Raw genomic sequence first — 16,518 nt, 5'->3', positions numbered from 1 at the left:
GCAGCGGAAGAGCAAGGTTTTAAGGTCCTTTTTGAACACTTCTAGGGACTTTCCTGATCTCTCCAGATAATGAGTTCCAAAGTCGAGGAGCCACAGAGGAGAAGGCTCTCTCCCTTGTACCCACAAGACGAGCTTGTGAGATTGGTAGGGGGGAAAGGAGGGCCTCCCCCAAAGATCGAAGGGCCCGGGTTAGGGTCTTGACGTGATTCCAAACGATGCTTCATCTGACTACATATCCTGTACTTGGGACTCTTATCTCTTCGTTAGCTATGTCTCTAGCACTCAGAAACTGGTTTTGCTTTAGCTGAGAATTCCTTATCTTTTTCTCTCGGAGACTGGCAGAATGCCGAAACCACTGTTCGGCTCTCCTGTTTTGACTGAACTCCTCCCGTCTGTCTATTTGCTCATTAATTTCTGCAGCTGGGCCAGAGCTGTTTTCATGTTTCCTATCATAGGAACTCTCCAGTAACAATTCGGAAAGCACACCATTATTATTATTATTATTATTACTGACACAAAAGCACAGTATGTCGCAGCAAACGAGATCTATATGCTGGATTTCATATCACAAAATCACAAGGCTGAGTTTTTCCTGTTGTTGATAGCGGCTGAGTTTTTCCTGTTGTTTTTCCTCAATGCGACTATCACCTAGTATGGCGACATCAATAATCCAAACATTTTTCCAAGGACAACTTCTTGACTTGATTCCAAACGATGCTTCATCTGACTACATATCCTGTACTTGTGACTTTTATCTCTTCCTTAGCTATGTCTCTAGCACTCAGAAACTGGTTTCACTTTAGCTGAGAATTCCTTATCTTTTTCTCTCGGAGACTGACAGAATGCCGAAGCCACTGTTCGGCTCTCCTGTTTTGACTAATCACCTCCCGTCTATCTATTTGCTCATTAATTTCTGCAGCTGGGCCAGGTGCCAAGCTGTTTTCATGATCCCTATCATAGGAAGTTGAGATTAACTTCACAATTCAGCAGCAGATCAGCTGCACAACTTCAGCACTTTCCAGTAGCTTCTTCCTGCACAGTATTTTCAGTCAACTGCTCCCACAGCCCGCAGTCACTCTGGAACCTTTTACATACACTTGAGCACATGCCCGGCCATTGTCAGTTTTACCATTGTCCTTCCCCCAGTCTAGATGATATTACAAACTTACCACAGCATACAGTTATAACTTGTCTTAGCAGCACAAGGAGAAAGAATACACTGTACACGACTTCCTTATATACAATTCTATACAATTACACATAGCAATCTCTGATTGGTTCCCAACTCATTAACTTAACTCAGACCCAGGATTGCATCATTCACAATCACCTGGACTAGGCCAGAACACATTCCCCAAATTAAGTTCTATATACAGTTAATGCATGACTCCGCATTTCCAATAGAAGCCTATTAGCAGTGCATGACTCAGCTATATTACATTACAATACACTGTAAAACCTGACAAAGGAACTCTCTGGTAACAATTCGGAAAGCACACTATTATTATTAATTATTATTATTATTATTCTTATTAGGCTTCCCATGTCCTTCAAAGATGCCCACCAGCTTCCCCACTTCAAGACTAGGGCTCGTGCGATTTTCTATCCCCAGTGTCATTGGGCTGCTGCTTTGAAGGGGTTGCTTGACACACCAAACCCACTCACCGGTTTCAATGGTCTGGGCAAACATCTCCAGCCCCTCCAGGGGTTGAGGGGTGTCGGAGGGCTCTTCCGCTTGGTCCTTCAGGCACTCCTGTGCCAGTTGCATGCTGGTAGTCATGCATGATGCCCAGCTTTGCGACTCTGAGCCGGGGGCGGCTGTGGAGACACAAAAGAACACATCAAACAAAATATGCACAATGTCCTCTATGGAGTCTCCTTCTCTGGCGGCTCATCCTTTCGTCTCTTTCTAAACATTACACAAAGTTTATGTATTTCTATGTAAACAATCCACATGTAATGAGGGGGTACTAACACATCCATTATCCACGGTCGCTTAAATGTGGGGTAAATAAATAATACAGAATGTATACAGTGTTCCCTCACTTATTGCAGGAGTTCCGGTCCAGGATCACCCGTGATAACTGAAAATCCACAAAGTAGGGACGCTATATTAATTGTAATATTTATACATTATTTTAGTATATGTATAAGAAGCGCGCATGCGCAGTCATCAATATATTATTTGTAATATTTATACATTATTTTAGCATATGTGTAAGAGGTGCGCATGCGCAGTCATAAATAAATTGTAATATTTATACATGATTTTAGCATATGTGTAGGAAGCACGCATGCGCAGTCATAAATATATGAATTGTAATATTTATACATTATTTTAGCATATGTGTAAGAGACGCACATGCGCAGTCATAAATAAATTAATTGTAATATTTATACATTATTTTAGCAAATGTGTAAGAAGCGCGCATGCGCAGTCATCAATATATTAATTGTAATATTTATACATTATTTTGGCATATGTGTAAGAAGCGCGCATGCGCAGTCATCAATATATGAATTGTAATATTTATACATTATTTTAGCATATGTGTAAGAAGTGCGCATGCACAGTCATAAATATATGAATTGTAATATTTATACATTATTTTAGCATATGTGTAAGAAGCGCGCATGCGCAGTCATAAATAAATTAATTGTAATATTTATACATTATTTTGGCATATGTGTAAGAAGCGCGCATGCGCAGTCATAAATATATGAATTGTAATATTTATACATTATTTTAACATATGTGTAAGAAGTGCACATGCGCAGTCATAAATATATGAATTGTAATATTTATACATTATTTTAGCATATGTGTAAGAAGTGCGCATGCGCAGCCATAAATATATGAATTGTAATATTTATACATTATTTTAGTATATGTATAAGAAGCACGCATGTGCAGCCATAAATATATAAATTGTAATATTTATACACTATTTTAGTATATGTGTAAGAAGTGCGCATGCGCAGCCATAAATATATGAATTGTAATATTTATACACTATTTTAGTATATGTGTAAGAAGTGCGCATGCGCAGCCATAAATATATGAATTGTAATATTTATACACTATTTTAGTATATGTGTAAGAAGTGCGCATGCGCAGCCATAAATATATGAATTGTAATATTTATACACTATTTTAGTATATGTGTAAGAAGTGCGCATGCGCAGCCATAAATATATGAATTGTAATATTTATACACTATTTTAGTATATGTGTAAGAAGTGCGCATGTGCAGCCATAAATATATGAATTGTAATATTTATACATTATTTTAGTATATGTGTAAGAAGTGCGCATGCGCAGCCATAAATATATGAATTGTAATATTTATACATTATGTTAGTATATGTGTAAGAAGTGCGCATGCGCAGTCATAAATATATTAATTGTAATATTTATACATTATTTTAGCATATGTGTAAAAGGCGCACATGCGCAGTCATAAATAAATTAATTGTAATATTTATACATTATTTTTGCGCATGTGTAAGAAGCGCGCATGCGCAGTCATAAATATATGAATTGTAATATTTATACATTATTTTAGCATATGTGTAAGAAGCGCACATGCGCAGTCTAGCCCTCGCGCTTCCTTATCCGTCTCCGGAGCCTATCAACTCTATGATTCTTAAGTGTCCCATCCCCCCCACTCCCCGTTCTCCACCCTCCAAAAGCTCACCACTCCGGTACTTGGGACGGCAGGTGATCTGCAGTCCGCTCACTTCCACGGTGCAGTTCTCGGTGACTAAGGCAGACCAGGGGATGGTGACCGCGATGCTGTCGATGAAGCCATCCACGATCTCCAGCGGGGCTCCGACGGACTCCAGGAACTCATTGACGGACTAGGGAAGAGCAAAGGGGGAAATAATCCTTATGGGGCACTATAATGGCATTTAGACAGACCCTACAAGTCGAATAGGGGAAGAAGTGTCAGGATCTGTGCTGGAGACGAAGATGACGGGCACGGAGGATCAGCTTGTGACTGACAAAATGATACTGGAGAATTGCAAAAGCCGCAAAACAATCTTCTATGCAACATGGATTGATTACCCAAAAAAAAAGCATTTGACTCACTGCCACATAGTTGGATCATCAAATGTCTGGAGGCCATCGGGGTTTGTGAAAATATTAGCAAGCTCATCAAATGTCTGGAGGCCATCGGGGTTTGTGAAAATATTAGCAAACTCATCAAATGTCTGGAGGCCATCGGGGTTTGTGAAAATATTAGCAAGCTCATCAAATGTCTGGAGGCCATCGGGGTTTGTGAAAATATTAGCAAACTCATCAAATGTCTGGAGGCCATCGGGGTTTGTGAAAATATTAGCAAGTTCATCAAATGTCTGGAGGCCATCGGGGTTTGTGAAAATATTAGCAAACTCATCAAATGTCTGGAGGCCATCGGGGTTTGTGAAAATATTAGCAAGCTCATCAAATGTCTGGAGGCCATCGGGGTTTGTGAAAATATTAGCAAACTCATCAAATGTCTGGAGGCCATCGGGGTTTGTGAAAATATTAGCAAGTTCATCAAATGTCTGGAGGCCATCGGGGTTTGTGAAAATATTAGCAAACTCATCAAATGTCTGGAGGCCATCGGGGTTTGTGAAAATATTAGCAAGCTCATCAAATGTCTGGAGGCCATCGGGGTTTGTGAAAATATTAGCAAGTTCATCAAATGTCTGGAGGCCATCGGGGTTTGTGAAAATATTAGCAAACTCATCAAATGTCTGGAGGCCATCGGGGTTTGTGAAAATATTAGCAAGCTCATCAAATGTCTGGAGGCCATCGGGGTTTGTGAAAATATTAGCAAGTTCATCAAATGTCTGGAGGCCATCGGGGTTTGTGAAAATATTAGCAAACTCATCAAATGTCTGGAGGCCATCGGGGTTTGTGAAAATATTAGCAAGCTCATCAAATGTCTGGAGGCCATCGGGGTTTGTGAAAATATTAGCAAGCTCATCAAATGTCTGGAAGCCATCGGGGTTTGTGAAAATATTAGCAAGCTCATCAAATGTCTGGAGGCCATCGGGGTTCGTGAAAATATTAGCAAGCTCATCAAATGTCTGGAGGCCATCGGGGTTTGTGAAAATATTAGCAAGCTCATCAAATGTCTGGAGGCCATTGGGGTTTGTGAAAATATTAGCAAGCTCATCAAATGTCTGGAGGCCATCGGGGTTTGTGAAAATATTAGCAAGCTCATCAAATGTCTGGAGGCCATCGGGGTTTGTGAAAATATTAGCAAGCTCATCAAATGTCTGGAGGCCATTGGGGTTCGTGAAAATATTAGCAAGCTCATCAAAAGTCTGGAGGCCTCCAACATTCAAGAGTTCTTTATCCCACCCTGGACATTATACCACAGGGATATAAACCCGATTTTCCTAGTTTCCAACAGACCTCACAACCTCTGAGGATGCCTGTCATAGATGTGGGAGAAACGTCAGGAGAGAATGCTTCTGGAACAGAACGAAAAACCTACAACAAGCCAACTTGAACGTTAAACTGTCCTAAAGGAATCGGAATGGTTCTCCAGGGACTTCTGGCATGCAAGGCCCCATCTACACTGTCCTTATATTCCAGGATCTGATCCCAGATCGACTTCTTCCGTGACGGCTTCAAATAACCTGTTCATCATTGGCAGAAATGTATCCAATGTCTGGTGGTTATGTGGGAAAGTGAATAGTGGTTGTTAGAGAGCACATTCAAGCATAATAGGCATTTCACAAAAACGTGTGGGTCACATTATTGCCTTGCTTGGTTCTCGGAAGATCTGTGCACGACGGGTTGTGGAAACAGAGTGTCGACTTCTTCTGCGACGGCTTCAAATAACTTGCTCATCGTTGGTAGAAATGTATCCAATGTCTGGTGGTTATGTGGGAAAGTGAATAGTGGTCGTTAGAGAGCACATTCTAAGGATTATTTCAAGCATAATTGACATTTCACAAGAACATGTGGGTCACATTATTGCCTTGATTGGCTATCGGAAGATCTGTGCACGACGGGTTGTGGAAACAGAGTGTCGACTTCTTCTGCAACGGCTTCAAATAACTTGCTCATCGTTGGTAGAAATGTATCCAATGTCTGGTGGTTATGTGGGAAAGTGAATTGTGGTCGTTAGAGAGCACATTCTAAGGATTATTTCAAACATAATCGGCATTTCACAAGAACATGTGGGTCACATTATTGCCTTGCTTGGCTCTCGGAAGATCTGTGCACGATGGGTTGCGGAAACAGAGTGTCGACTTCTTCTGCGACGGCTTCAAATAACTTGCTCATCGTTGGCAGAAATGTATCCAATTGTCTAGTGGTTATGTGGGAAAGTGAATAGTGGTCGTTAGAGAGCACATTCTAAGGATTATTTCAAGCATAATCGGCATTTCACAAGAACGTGTGGGTCACATTATTGCCTTGCTTGGCTCTTGGAAGATCTGTGCACAATGGGTGGCGGAAACAGAGTGTCGACTTCTTCTGCGACGGCTTCAAATAACTTGCTCATCGTTGGCAGAAATGTATCCAATTGTCTGGTGATTATGTAGGAAAGTGAATAGTAGGAGTTAAAGAGCACATTCTAAGGATTATTTCAAGCATAATCGGCATTTCACAAGAACGTGTGGGTCACATTATTGCTTTGCTTGGCTCTCGGAAGATCTGTGCACGATGGGTTGCGGAAACAAGAGTGTCAACTTCTTCCACGACGGCTTCAAATGCCTTGTTCACTGTTGGCAGAAATGTATCCAAAGTGAATTGTGGTCATTAAAGAGCACATTCTAAGGATTATTTCAAGCATAATTGGCATATCACAAGAACATGTGGGTCACATTATTGCCTTGCTTGGCTCTCGGAAGATCTGTGCACGACGGGTTGCGGAAACAGAGTGTCGACTTCTTCTGCGACGGCTTCAAATAACTTGTTCATTGTTGGCAGAAATGTATCCAAAGTGAATTGTGGTCATTAGAGAGCACATTCTAAGGATTATTTCAAGCATAATCGGCATTTCACAAGAACGTGTGGGTCACATTATTGCCTTGCTTGGCTATCGGAAGATCTGTGCACAACGGGTTGTGGAAACAGTGTCGACTTCTTCTGCGACGGCTTCAAATAACTTGCTCATCGTTGGCAGAAATGTATCCAATTGTCTGGTGACTATGCGGAAAAGTGAATGCCGTTATACATTATTATCCACCTTACTAAACCACTTATCCTTTAACATAGTGGTTTTCCTCCCCCTCTCCAAAATTAGTTTGCTGTTATTGTTGTTTCTCGCTATTATTGTTATGATGTTTTACGCTGTCTTAATTGTTTTTGCTTTGTTTTTAATTGTATTCTGCCTTGGGCTTGGGCCCGATGTAAGCCACCCCGAGTCCCTTCGGGGAGATGGAGGAGGGGTAGAAAAACAAAGTTCCTCCTCCTCTTCTTCTAGTTAAAGATCACATTCTAAGGATTATTTCTGCATTTGATTTATTAAAATATTCCCATCCAAACCCAAGTAACGAAGGTGGAGGCATTACTTTTCATTCAACCCTCGTATAGAAGTTCACACCAAGATAGTAAGGAGAGTTAAGGAACGGAAAGAAATAACGGAAAAGGAGGAAGTAAATATGTAAATATAAACATAAGTATGGAAATGTACGACTGTTTATACAAGTTCGCACAAAAATGATAAGCCTCCCTTCCTCGCTCCTTCCTATTCTTCTATTGTTACTTTTCTCTCTCGCTCCCTCTTTGTCTTCTTTCTACTCTCTATCCATCCTTCCCTTTCCTCGGATCTGGAGGAAATAGAGTGTTTACGTTGTCAGAAAGGACATGACACCTTTCCCTACTCAGGATTCCGGCAGAACTGAACGTGACGGATTCCTTTGCCCTGGGACGGGCCTTTCCAGGAACGTCCCCGACGTCAACAGACGAGTTGTTGTCATCCTAACTTTTTTGGCAGGCTGCTTCCTGTTTATTCGAGTCCTCGCTGGTTGTTATTGGGCAACCTTGTCCCTAGCTTGCCTCTCAACTTGGAAAGCTTCCCTTTTGACCTTTCCATCCCAGACCTTCTACACTGCTATCTATCCCAGGATCAGATCCTGGATTATCTGGCAGTGGAGACTCATAGAATCAAGTGCAAAGTAGATAACCTGGGATCAGATCCATAAGGACAGCGTAGAATGGGCCTTGCATGCCAGAAGTCCCTGGAAAACCATTCTGATTCCTTTAGGACAATGTAACGTTCAGGTTGGGTTGTTGTAGGTTTTTCGGTCCGTTCCAGAAGCATTCCCTCCTGACGTTTCACCCACATTTATGGCAGGCATCTTCAGAGGTTGGAAACTAGGACAAATGGGTTTATATATCTGTGGAATGATGGCCAGGGTGTTGGCGGCAAATGTGAATGTTGCAACTGGCCAGCTTGATTAGCATTGAATGGCCTTGCAGCTTCAAAGCCTGGCTGCTTCCTGCCTGAGGGAATCCTCTCTCTCTCTCTCTCTCTCTCTATATATATATATATATATATACGGAATGATGCCCAGGGTAGGAGAAAGAACTCTTGTCTGATTGAGGCAAGTGTGAATGTTGCCACTGGCCAGCTTGATTAGCACTGAATGACCTTGCAGCTTCAAAGCCTGGCTGCTTCCTGCCTTGGGGAAATCAATCAATCAATCAATCAATCAATCTATCTATCTATCTGTGGAATGATGTCCAAGGTGGGAGAAAGAATTCTTGTCTGATTGAGGCAAGTGTTAATGTTGCCATTGGCCAGCTTGATTAGCACTGAATGGCCTTGCAGCTTCAAAGCCTGGCTGCTTCCTGCCTGGGGAATTATATCATATCTGTGGAATAATGTCCAGAGTGGGAGAACTCTTATCTGCTGGAGGCAAATGTTCATGCTGCCATTGGCCTGCTTGATAAGCACTGAATGGCCTTGCAGCTTCAAAGCCTGGCTGCTTCCTGCCTGAGGGAATAATATATCTATTTATCTGTGGAATGATGCCCAGGGTGGGGGAAAGAACTCTTGTCTGTTGGAAGCAAGTGCTAATGTTGGCATTGGCCAGCTTGATTAGCACTGAATGGCCTTGCAGCTTCAAAGCATGGCTGCTTCCTGCCTGGGGGAAATCTATCTATCTATCTATCTATCTGTGGAATGATGTCCAGGGTGGGAGAAAGAACTCTTGTCTGCTGGAGGCAAGTGTAAATGTTGTCATTGGCCAGCTTGATTAGCTCTGAATGGCCTTGCAGCTTCAAAGCCTGCCTGCTTCCTGCTTAGGGGAATCCTTTATAATATCTCTGGAATGATGTCCAGGGTGGGAGAAAGAACTCTTGTCTGTTGGAGGCAAGTGTTAATGTTGCCATTGGTGAATGGCCTTGCAGCTTCAAAGCCTGCCTGCTTCCTGCCTGGGGGGGGGGGGGAAATCCTATATATATATATGTGTGTGTATGTATGTATGTATGTGGAATAATGTCCAGGGTGGGAGAAAGAACTCTTGTCTGATTGAGGCAAGTGTGAATGTTGCCATTGGCCAGCTTGATTACAATTGCAAAACCTTGCAGCTTCAAAGCCTGGCTGCTTCCTGCCTGGCGGAATCCCATATCTATCTATCTATCTGAAATGATGTCCAGGGTGAGGGAAAGAACTCTTGTCTGCTGGAGGCAAGTGTGAATGTTGCCATTGGCCAGCTTGATTAGCACTGAATGGCCTTGTAGCTTCAAAGCCTGGCTGCTTCCTGCCTGGGGGAATCATATATATATTTATTTATACCTGTGGAATGATGTCCAGGGTGGGAGAAAGAACTCTTGTCTGATTGAGGCAAGTGTGAATGTTGCCATTGGTGAACGGCCTTGCGGCTTCAAAGCCTGGCTGCTTCCTGCCTGGGGGGGGGGGGATCCTATATATATGTGTATGTATGTATGTATGTATGTGGAATTGTGTCCAGGGTGGGAGAAAGAACTCTTGTCTGTTGAAGGCAAGTCTTAATGTTGCCATTGGCCAGCTTGATTAGCACTGAATGGCCTTGCAGCTTCAAAGCCTGGCTGCTTCCTGCCTGGGGGTTGAATTCTTTGTTGTGAGGTGTCAGCTGGCCCTGATTGTTTCCTGCCTGAATTTCACAATAATTCCAGCCACGACAGCCTTGGACAACACCTTATTCCTCCTGTTTCTGACCCTTTGATTCTACACATCTCTGTTATACCTCCCTTCCCCTTCTTCCTGTTCCCTTTGTGCGAGGTTTTAGCCTCCGAAGGGCAACGCTATGAAGGGAGCCTCACCCAGACGTCGAGGTGGATGCGGCTGAGGCGCCCGGCGCCGGCGTAGAGGTCGAGGCTCAGCTGCTCCAGGCCCAGCCTCTCCTCCAGGAAGTGGCCCAAGTAATGCTGCAGCAAGTACCGGCAGGCCCGCTTCTTGATGGAGCTCGACCACGGGAAGAACCACCGCGACATGGCGGCGGAGGTGACCGCCCAAGAGGCGCCTTCCCCGGCAGGCCGGATTACTTTAGCCCCCGGCTCCGCACCCGGCTTCTTGGGCCAGCTAGGCCCGACCCCGTTGGCAGCCGGGCGCGCTCATTGGCCGCTCCGCCCTCCGCCGCTCGCTATGATTGGCTCGCTCGGGAGGCGGGGGCGGGGACACGGAAGGAGGAGGAAAGAAAACAGAAAGGAATCGCTCGGCCCCAGGCGGCTTCCTCATTGGCTACCGTCTCCTTCCTGCTCACACGCCATTGGCTTGTTCGGTGATGTTATGCAAAGGGGGCGGGGACACCCAGGAGAGGAAAGAAAACAGATCAACATCCAGAGGGGAGTGAAATTGGGGAGTAATATCAATAAATATTGACTGTGTGGATCATAATAAATTGTGGCAAGTTCTTGGTGGGATGGGCATCCCAAGCCCCCTTCCCTCTCTCCTGAGGAATCTGTACAAGGACCAAGTCGCAACAGTCAGAATGATGCAGAGCATCTTCCCCCCCAAGCATTTGTAGTTCGCCAAGGGCCAGACAATGGATTCTGCTGCTTCCTGACCCAGCACACATAACTGGGTTCCTGTTTCCTCTCTGTGAATTCTCTGGCTTGTGCACTGGACCCTGGCCCAAAGATCAGGGAAATGTAGTTCTCCAAAGGACATTGCCCCACTCTCCACCATTTGCGGATTCCTTGAGGACTTTCTCTGCCCTCTCTGACTGACTTGGTGCCCTAGCGTCACGGACTTCCTCTATGAACTCCAAACCAAGCCGCTTGAGAAGCATGGCCCCCGCCTGTGGGTGCATGCCCTTGTTGCAAAGGATCATACCTCAGGAACTCTGCTGATTGCCTTTATTAAATTGCTGTGGGTTTTCTAATAAACTTTGCTGGGATGGGGAGGGGATGGGGACCCTTTTTATGAAATCTATGAGTTATGAAAGACTGTAAAGAATATATGTATGAAGTGTGTGTAATATGGAATGTAATGGAATGAGGTGCACCCTCACCCCTTTCCTTGCCTTTCCCCTCTTGAACTTTACCCTATAAAAGAATATGTGACCAGGGGATTACAGTTAAGGAAATCCAATTTCCTTGGAAGGAACTCCATTCATATTGACATTGCATGGAAAATACTGGCAAATCTATGGCTTTGTTTTTCAGAGTTCAGACAAACAAAAGCCAGAGATTTTGTCAGCCAAAAGCCCGGAAAAACAGACTGATTACACCAATTGTGGTGTTTGTGCATGCTCCCTTGTGACAAAGGATCTCTTTGCCCACAAGGTTGAAGATCCAGACACCACCCATAGCCACCCTTTTTGCCTATACACATCTTTTATCAGGACCCAGGAAATCCCTTGTTCTCCCCATCCGCCTCCCTGCCGTGAAGAGACAAAAGGTGTTCCATCAGCTGGCAGACGCCTCCCAGGCATTCCGCCCCTCTGCGCTGTCAAACTAGAGCCCGCCTCCTGGCCGCTGATTGGACAATCTCTGGAGGCGCTCCGAGGGCTCTGATTGGCCCTCTGGAGGCAACAGCGGCCGGCGATTGGAGGGAGGGTGGGACCAGCGGCCAAGCCTCCTCCCAGCTGTTCCAGAGCCGGCCAACCAGGACAGAGGGGACTGACAGGAGGCGGGCGGGAGATTCAAGCCAGGATTCCTTTGTTCTGTCTGTATAAATATGCCTGAAAATCACTGTACTGTATGCTTATAGAGGAAATATCCCTGTAATGCATCCTTTTCAGCTGAATCGCTAAATAAACGCCTCGGTCGCAGATTGCCCCTTCAGCCTCTGGCGAGATTGATTTTCAACGTTTTTGCGTTTTTCTTAATTGGCATCCGCTGGCCGCTCGCCAAGGTCAGGACCCCATTCGAGGTCCTTTGGGTCTCCCCTCGCTGGGAGAACCCCCCAAAAGAGCTCGATATCAAGAACTGACCACGGAACAGGAGACTGGTTCCAGATTGGGAAAGGCGTCCGGCAAGGCTGCATCCTCTCACCCAACCTTTTTAACTTGTATGCAGAACACATCATGCGAGGATGTGCGGGACTTGATGAATGCAAATCTGGGGTGAAAATGGCTGGAAGAAACATTAACAACCTCAGATATGCAGATGACACCACTCTGATGGCCGAAAGCGAGGAGGAGCTGAGGAGCCTTCTAATCAAGGTGAAAGAAGAAAGCGCAAAAGCCGGGTTGCAGCTAAACGTAAAAAAAAACCAAGATGATGGCAACAAGAATGATTGACAACTGGGAAATAGAGGGAGAAACCGTGGAGGCCGTGACAGACTTTGTATTTCTAGGTGCAAAGATTACTGCAGATGCAGACTGTGGCCAGGAAATCAGGAGACGCTTCCTTCTTGGGAGGAGAGCCATGTCCAGTCTCGATAAAATAGTAAAGAGTAGAGACATCAGACTGGCAACGAAGATCCGCCTAGTCAAAGCCATGGTATTCCCTGTAGTGACCTACGGATGTGAGAGCTGGACCTTCGGGAAGGCTGAGCGAAGGAAGATCGATGCTTTTGAGCTGTGGTGCTGGAGGAAAGTGCTGAGAGTGCCTTGGACTGCGAGAAGATCCAACCAGTCCATCCTCCAGGAAATAAAGCCCGACTGCTCACTGGAGGGAAAGATACTAGAGACAAAGTTGAAGTACTTTGGCCACATCATGAGGAGACAGGAAAGCCTAGAGAAGACAATGATGCTGGGGAAAGTGGAAGGCAAAAGGAAGAGGGGCCGACCAAGGGCAAGATGGATGGATGGCATCCTTGAAGTGACTGGACTGACCTTGAAGGAGCTGGGGGTGGTGACGGCCGACAGGGAGCTCTGGCGTGGGCTGGTCCATGAGGTCACGAAGAGTCGGAGACGACTGAACGAATGAACAACAACAATCAATAAATAAGTCCAAAAATAAGTAAACATAACATAAATAGATCAATATTACAGTAAAAACACAATTAACAAATATAACACATGCTTTTCAACATCTACATGAAACCGCTGGGAGAGGTCATCCGGAGTTTTGGAGTCGGGTGCCATCTCTATGCGGATGACGCGCAACTCTACTACTCCTTTCCACCTAATTCCAAGGAGGCTTCTCGGGTGCTGGACGAGTGCCTGGCCGCTGTGTCTATCTGGATGAGGAAGAACAAGCTGAAGATCAATCCCGACAAGACAGAGGTCCTCCTGGTCGATCGTAAACCGGATCGGGGTATAGGGTGGCAACCTGTGCTGGACGGGGTTACACTCCCCCTGAAGCCACAGGTCCGCAGTTTGGGTGTCCTCTTGGATTCTTCGCTTACACTTGAGGCTCAGGTGTCGGCGGTATCCGGGAGGGCCTTTGCGCAACTGAGACTTGTGCGCCAGCTGCGACCGTACCTCGTGAAGGCGGATCTGGCCGGGGTGGTCCATGCCTTGGTCACCTCTAGAATGGATTACTGCAATGCGCTCTACGTGGGGCTGCCCTTGAAGACGGCTCGGAAGCTACAATTGGTCCAGCGGGCAGCAGCCAGGATGCTAACCGGAGCTCATTATCAAGAGAGGTCAACCCTCTTGTTCAAGGAGCTCCACTGGCTGCCATTTATTATTATTGGGCACTGAGGGGAAAAGACGAATTGGGTATTAAAGATTGGTTCCGATATCATCAATTATACGATAGATTCAAAAAAGACGAGAAGAGGGGATTTGCTTCCAAAAAATCAGATCTGGAAACTATATTAGATAAAGGGGAAAAAGGATTAATAGCCAGATTATACAAATATATTCTACACTATAATTTGGAAGATAATCGTGTTAAAACCCCCATGATCTCTTGGGCAAAAGATTTAGGGAGAAGCATAGATTTTGACATCTGGGAAAACCTGTGGAACAATGGATTTAAATTTACAGTGGCAGCTTCAATTAGAGATAATGTATATAAAATGTTCTACAGATGCTACATAACTCCAGCCCTCCTCGCCAAAATGGACAAGTCACAAACAGGATCCTGTTGGAGATGCAAAAGACAGAAAGGGACTTTCTTCCACGTATGGTGGTCGTGCGAACTGGTGCAGATCTATTGGAAAAGAATAATAAAGGAAACAAATAAAATGATTTACAACAAAGTAAAAAAGAACCCAGGGATGTGCCTATTAGGGATATTCAGAGGCAGCTTAGAACAGCCAGAGAGAGAAATCTGCTTGTACAGCTTTGCGGCTGCACGCATTACAATTGCCAAAAATTGGAAAGGGGAGAAAACATTAAGCATCAAAGACTGGAAGGATAAATTGTGGGATTATGCACAGATGGCTAAGATTTCAAGCAATTTGAAATATGAAAATAATGAAATATTTGAAAGAAACTGGAAGCTGGCCTTAGCATACTTGACGGGAGAGCTAAAGAAATAAAAACAAGAGGAATTTATTGAATTAGAAGTATAGAGGGTTAAATAAGCTTTGCATAAATCCTGCGTGGATTAGTGACGGAAGTCAAGGTGGTGGGTAGCACTGGGAGTGGGTGGAGGGGTAACTGTATGGAGGGTTGTTTGTGTATGTGTGTTTGTTTGTGTATGTGTACATTTTTGCAACATATATGGTTGGTGTATTATCTTTTCAAAATAAAATTTAATTAAAAAAAAAAAAAGAGAGAGGTCAACCCTCTTGTTCAAGGAGCTCCACTGGCTGCCATTTATTTTCCGAGCCCAATTCAAAGTGCAGGTGCTCACCTACAAAGCCCTGAACAGTTTGGGACCACCCTACCTGCGGGACCGCATCTCCATTTACGAACCCACACGCTCGCTCCGGTCATCTGGGGAGGCCCTGCTCGTGATCCCACCCACGTCGCAAGCGCGCTTGGTGGGACACGGGACAGGGCTTTCTCTGTGGCGGCCCCCCGACTTTGGAACGCCCTTCCAAAAGATCTCCGACAGGCCCCTACTCTAGCTGTTTTCAGAAGGAATCTAAAAACATGGCTGTTCCGTTGTGCCTTCTCAGACTAGGAATCCCCACCCAAGTCCTAGTAGCACCTTAGTATAACAAATCGTCGCTGCACATTGCACTTTTAATCCTACGTACCTCCTGCCATTTCAGCACTTTTAACCCTTGTACCCCATTGTGCCGGCCGAACCAGTTTTAATAATGTCTTGATGTACTGCCATTGTCATTATTTTGCTTATTGTTTGATTTGCTTTGTTATTGTTGTGTTATGTTTTCTATTGTATTTTGTTTTGAGGCTTCAGCCTGTGTAAGCCGCATCGAGTCCTTCGGGAGATGCTAGCGGGGTACAAATAAAGTTAATAATAATAATAATAATAATAACATAGGGCGTAGGGGTCCAAAGTGAGGAAAGCGAGATAGCAGTTAGTCTTAGAATTAATCGTAGAAAAATACAAAATTAGAACGGGGTCAATCCGCCATTTTGTTGTTTTGGCGGATACGGGGGTCCAAAATGGGGGTTTCGGTATCCGCGGTTTTAACGGATGCAGATCCGGCGTTCCGAGGGCGCCAGTAGGCACCCCCAGCAGGCTCACGGTTCCCCGGAGCCTGGAAAAGGGTTTATTTCAGGGTTGAGTTAGTCTGAGGCATGGAAAGATACAATGTATCAAACGGAGAGATTAAAAGTTGCAAGTTTCAAGTACCTTTATTAGGGAACAGTTACAAAGTAAGGAGAGGGAAAAGGGAAACTGGCTTTGAGCTGCCTGTTGGGGCACATTTCATCAGTTGGTCCCAAACTTGGCTTCCAGGAACTCCAGAACTCTCCGCTGCAGTTCACACCAATTTGAAGGCGGGAGTCTCCGCCGCGGTCGGGGTCAAGCTGGAGATGTCTCTGCCTTGGTCCTTTCACTCTTGGCTGCTACTTCCCGGCGGATGTCAGGTGGTGCAATACCGGCTAGACAGTATAATTTCTCCAGTGGTGTGGGTCGCAGACACCCCGTGATAATGCGGCATGTCTCATTAAGAGCCACATCCACTGTTTTAGTGTGGTGAGATGTGTTCCACACTGGGCATGCATACTCAGCAGCAGAGTAGCACAGCGCAAGGGCAGATGTCTTCACTGTGTCTGGTTTTGATCCCCAGGTTGTGCCAGTCAGCTTTCGTATGATGTTGTTTT

The 16,518-nt window shown here is 44.9% G+C and overlaps 1 protein-coding gene across 1 annotated transcript in view; it reads right to left on the bottom strand.

Moving 5' to 3' along the window:
- ATG2A (autophagy related 2A) overlaps positions 1 to 10,585 on the bottom strand; it is a 104,331-nt gene extending 93,746 nt beyond the window's left edge. The window contains exons 1-3 of the mRNA XM_067472551.1: positions 10,259 to 10,585; positions 3,699 to 3,861; positions 1,666 to 1,818 (exon numbers count right to left, since the gene is read on the bottom strand). Coding sequence (XP_067328652.1) covers positions 1,666 to 1,818; positions 3,699 to 3,861; positions 10,259 to 10,429 — 487 coding nt within the window. The 5' untranslated portion in view covers positions 10,430 to 10,585. The remainder of the gene's footprint in view (positions 1 to 1,665; positions 1,819 to 3,698; positions 3,862 to 10,258) is intronic.
- Positions 10,586 to 16,518: the final 5,933 nt, after the last annotated feature.

The sequence above is a fragment of the Anolis sagrei genome, chromosome 12 (assembly GCF_037176765.1).
Source record: "Anolis sagrei isolate rAnoSag1 chromosome 12, rAnoSag1.mat, whole genome shotgun sequence".
Lineage (NCBI taxonomy): Eukaryota > Metazoa > Chordata > Lepidosauria > Squamata > Dactyloidae > Anolis > Anolis sagrei.
The sequence above is the reverse complement of the archived record's forward strand: the minus strand, read 5'-3'. Positions and strand labels throughout refer to the sequence as shown.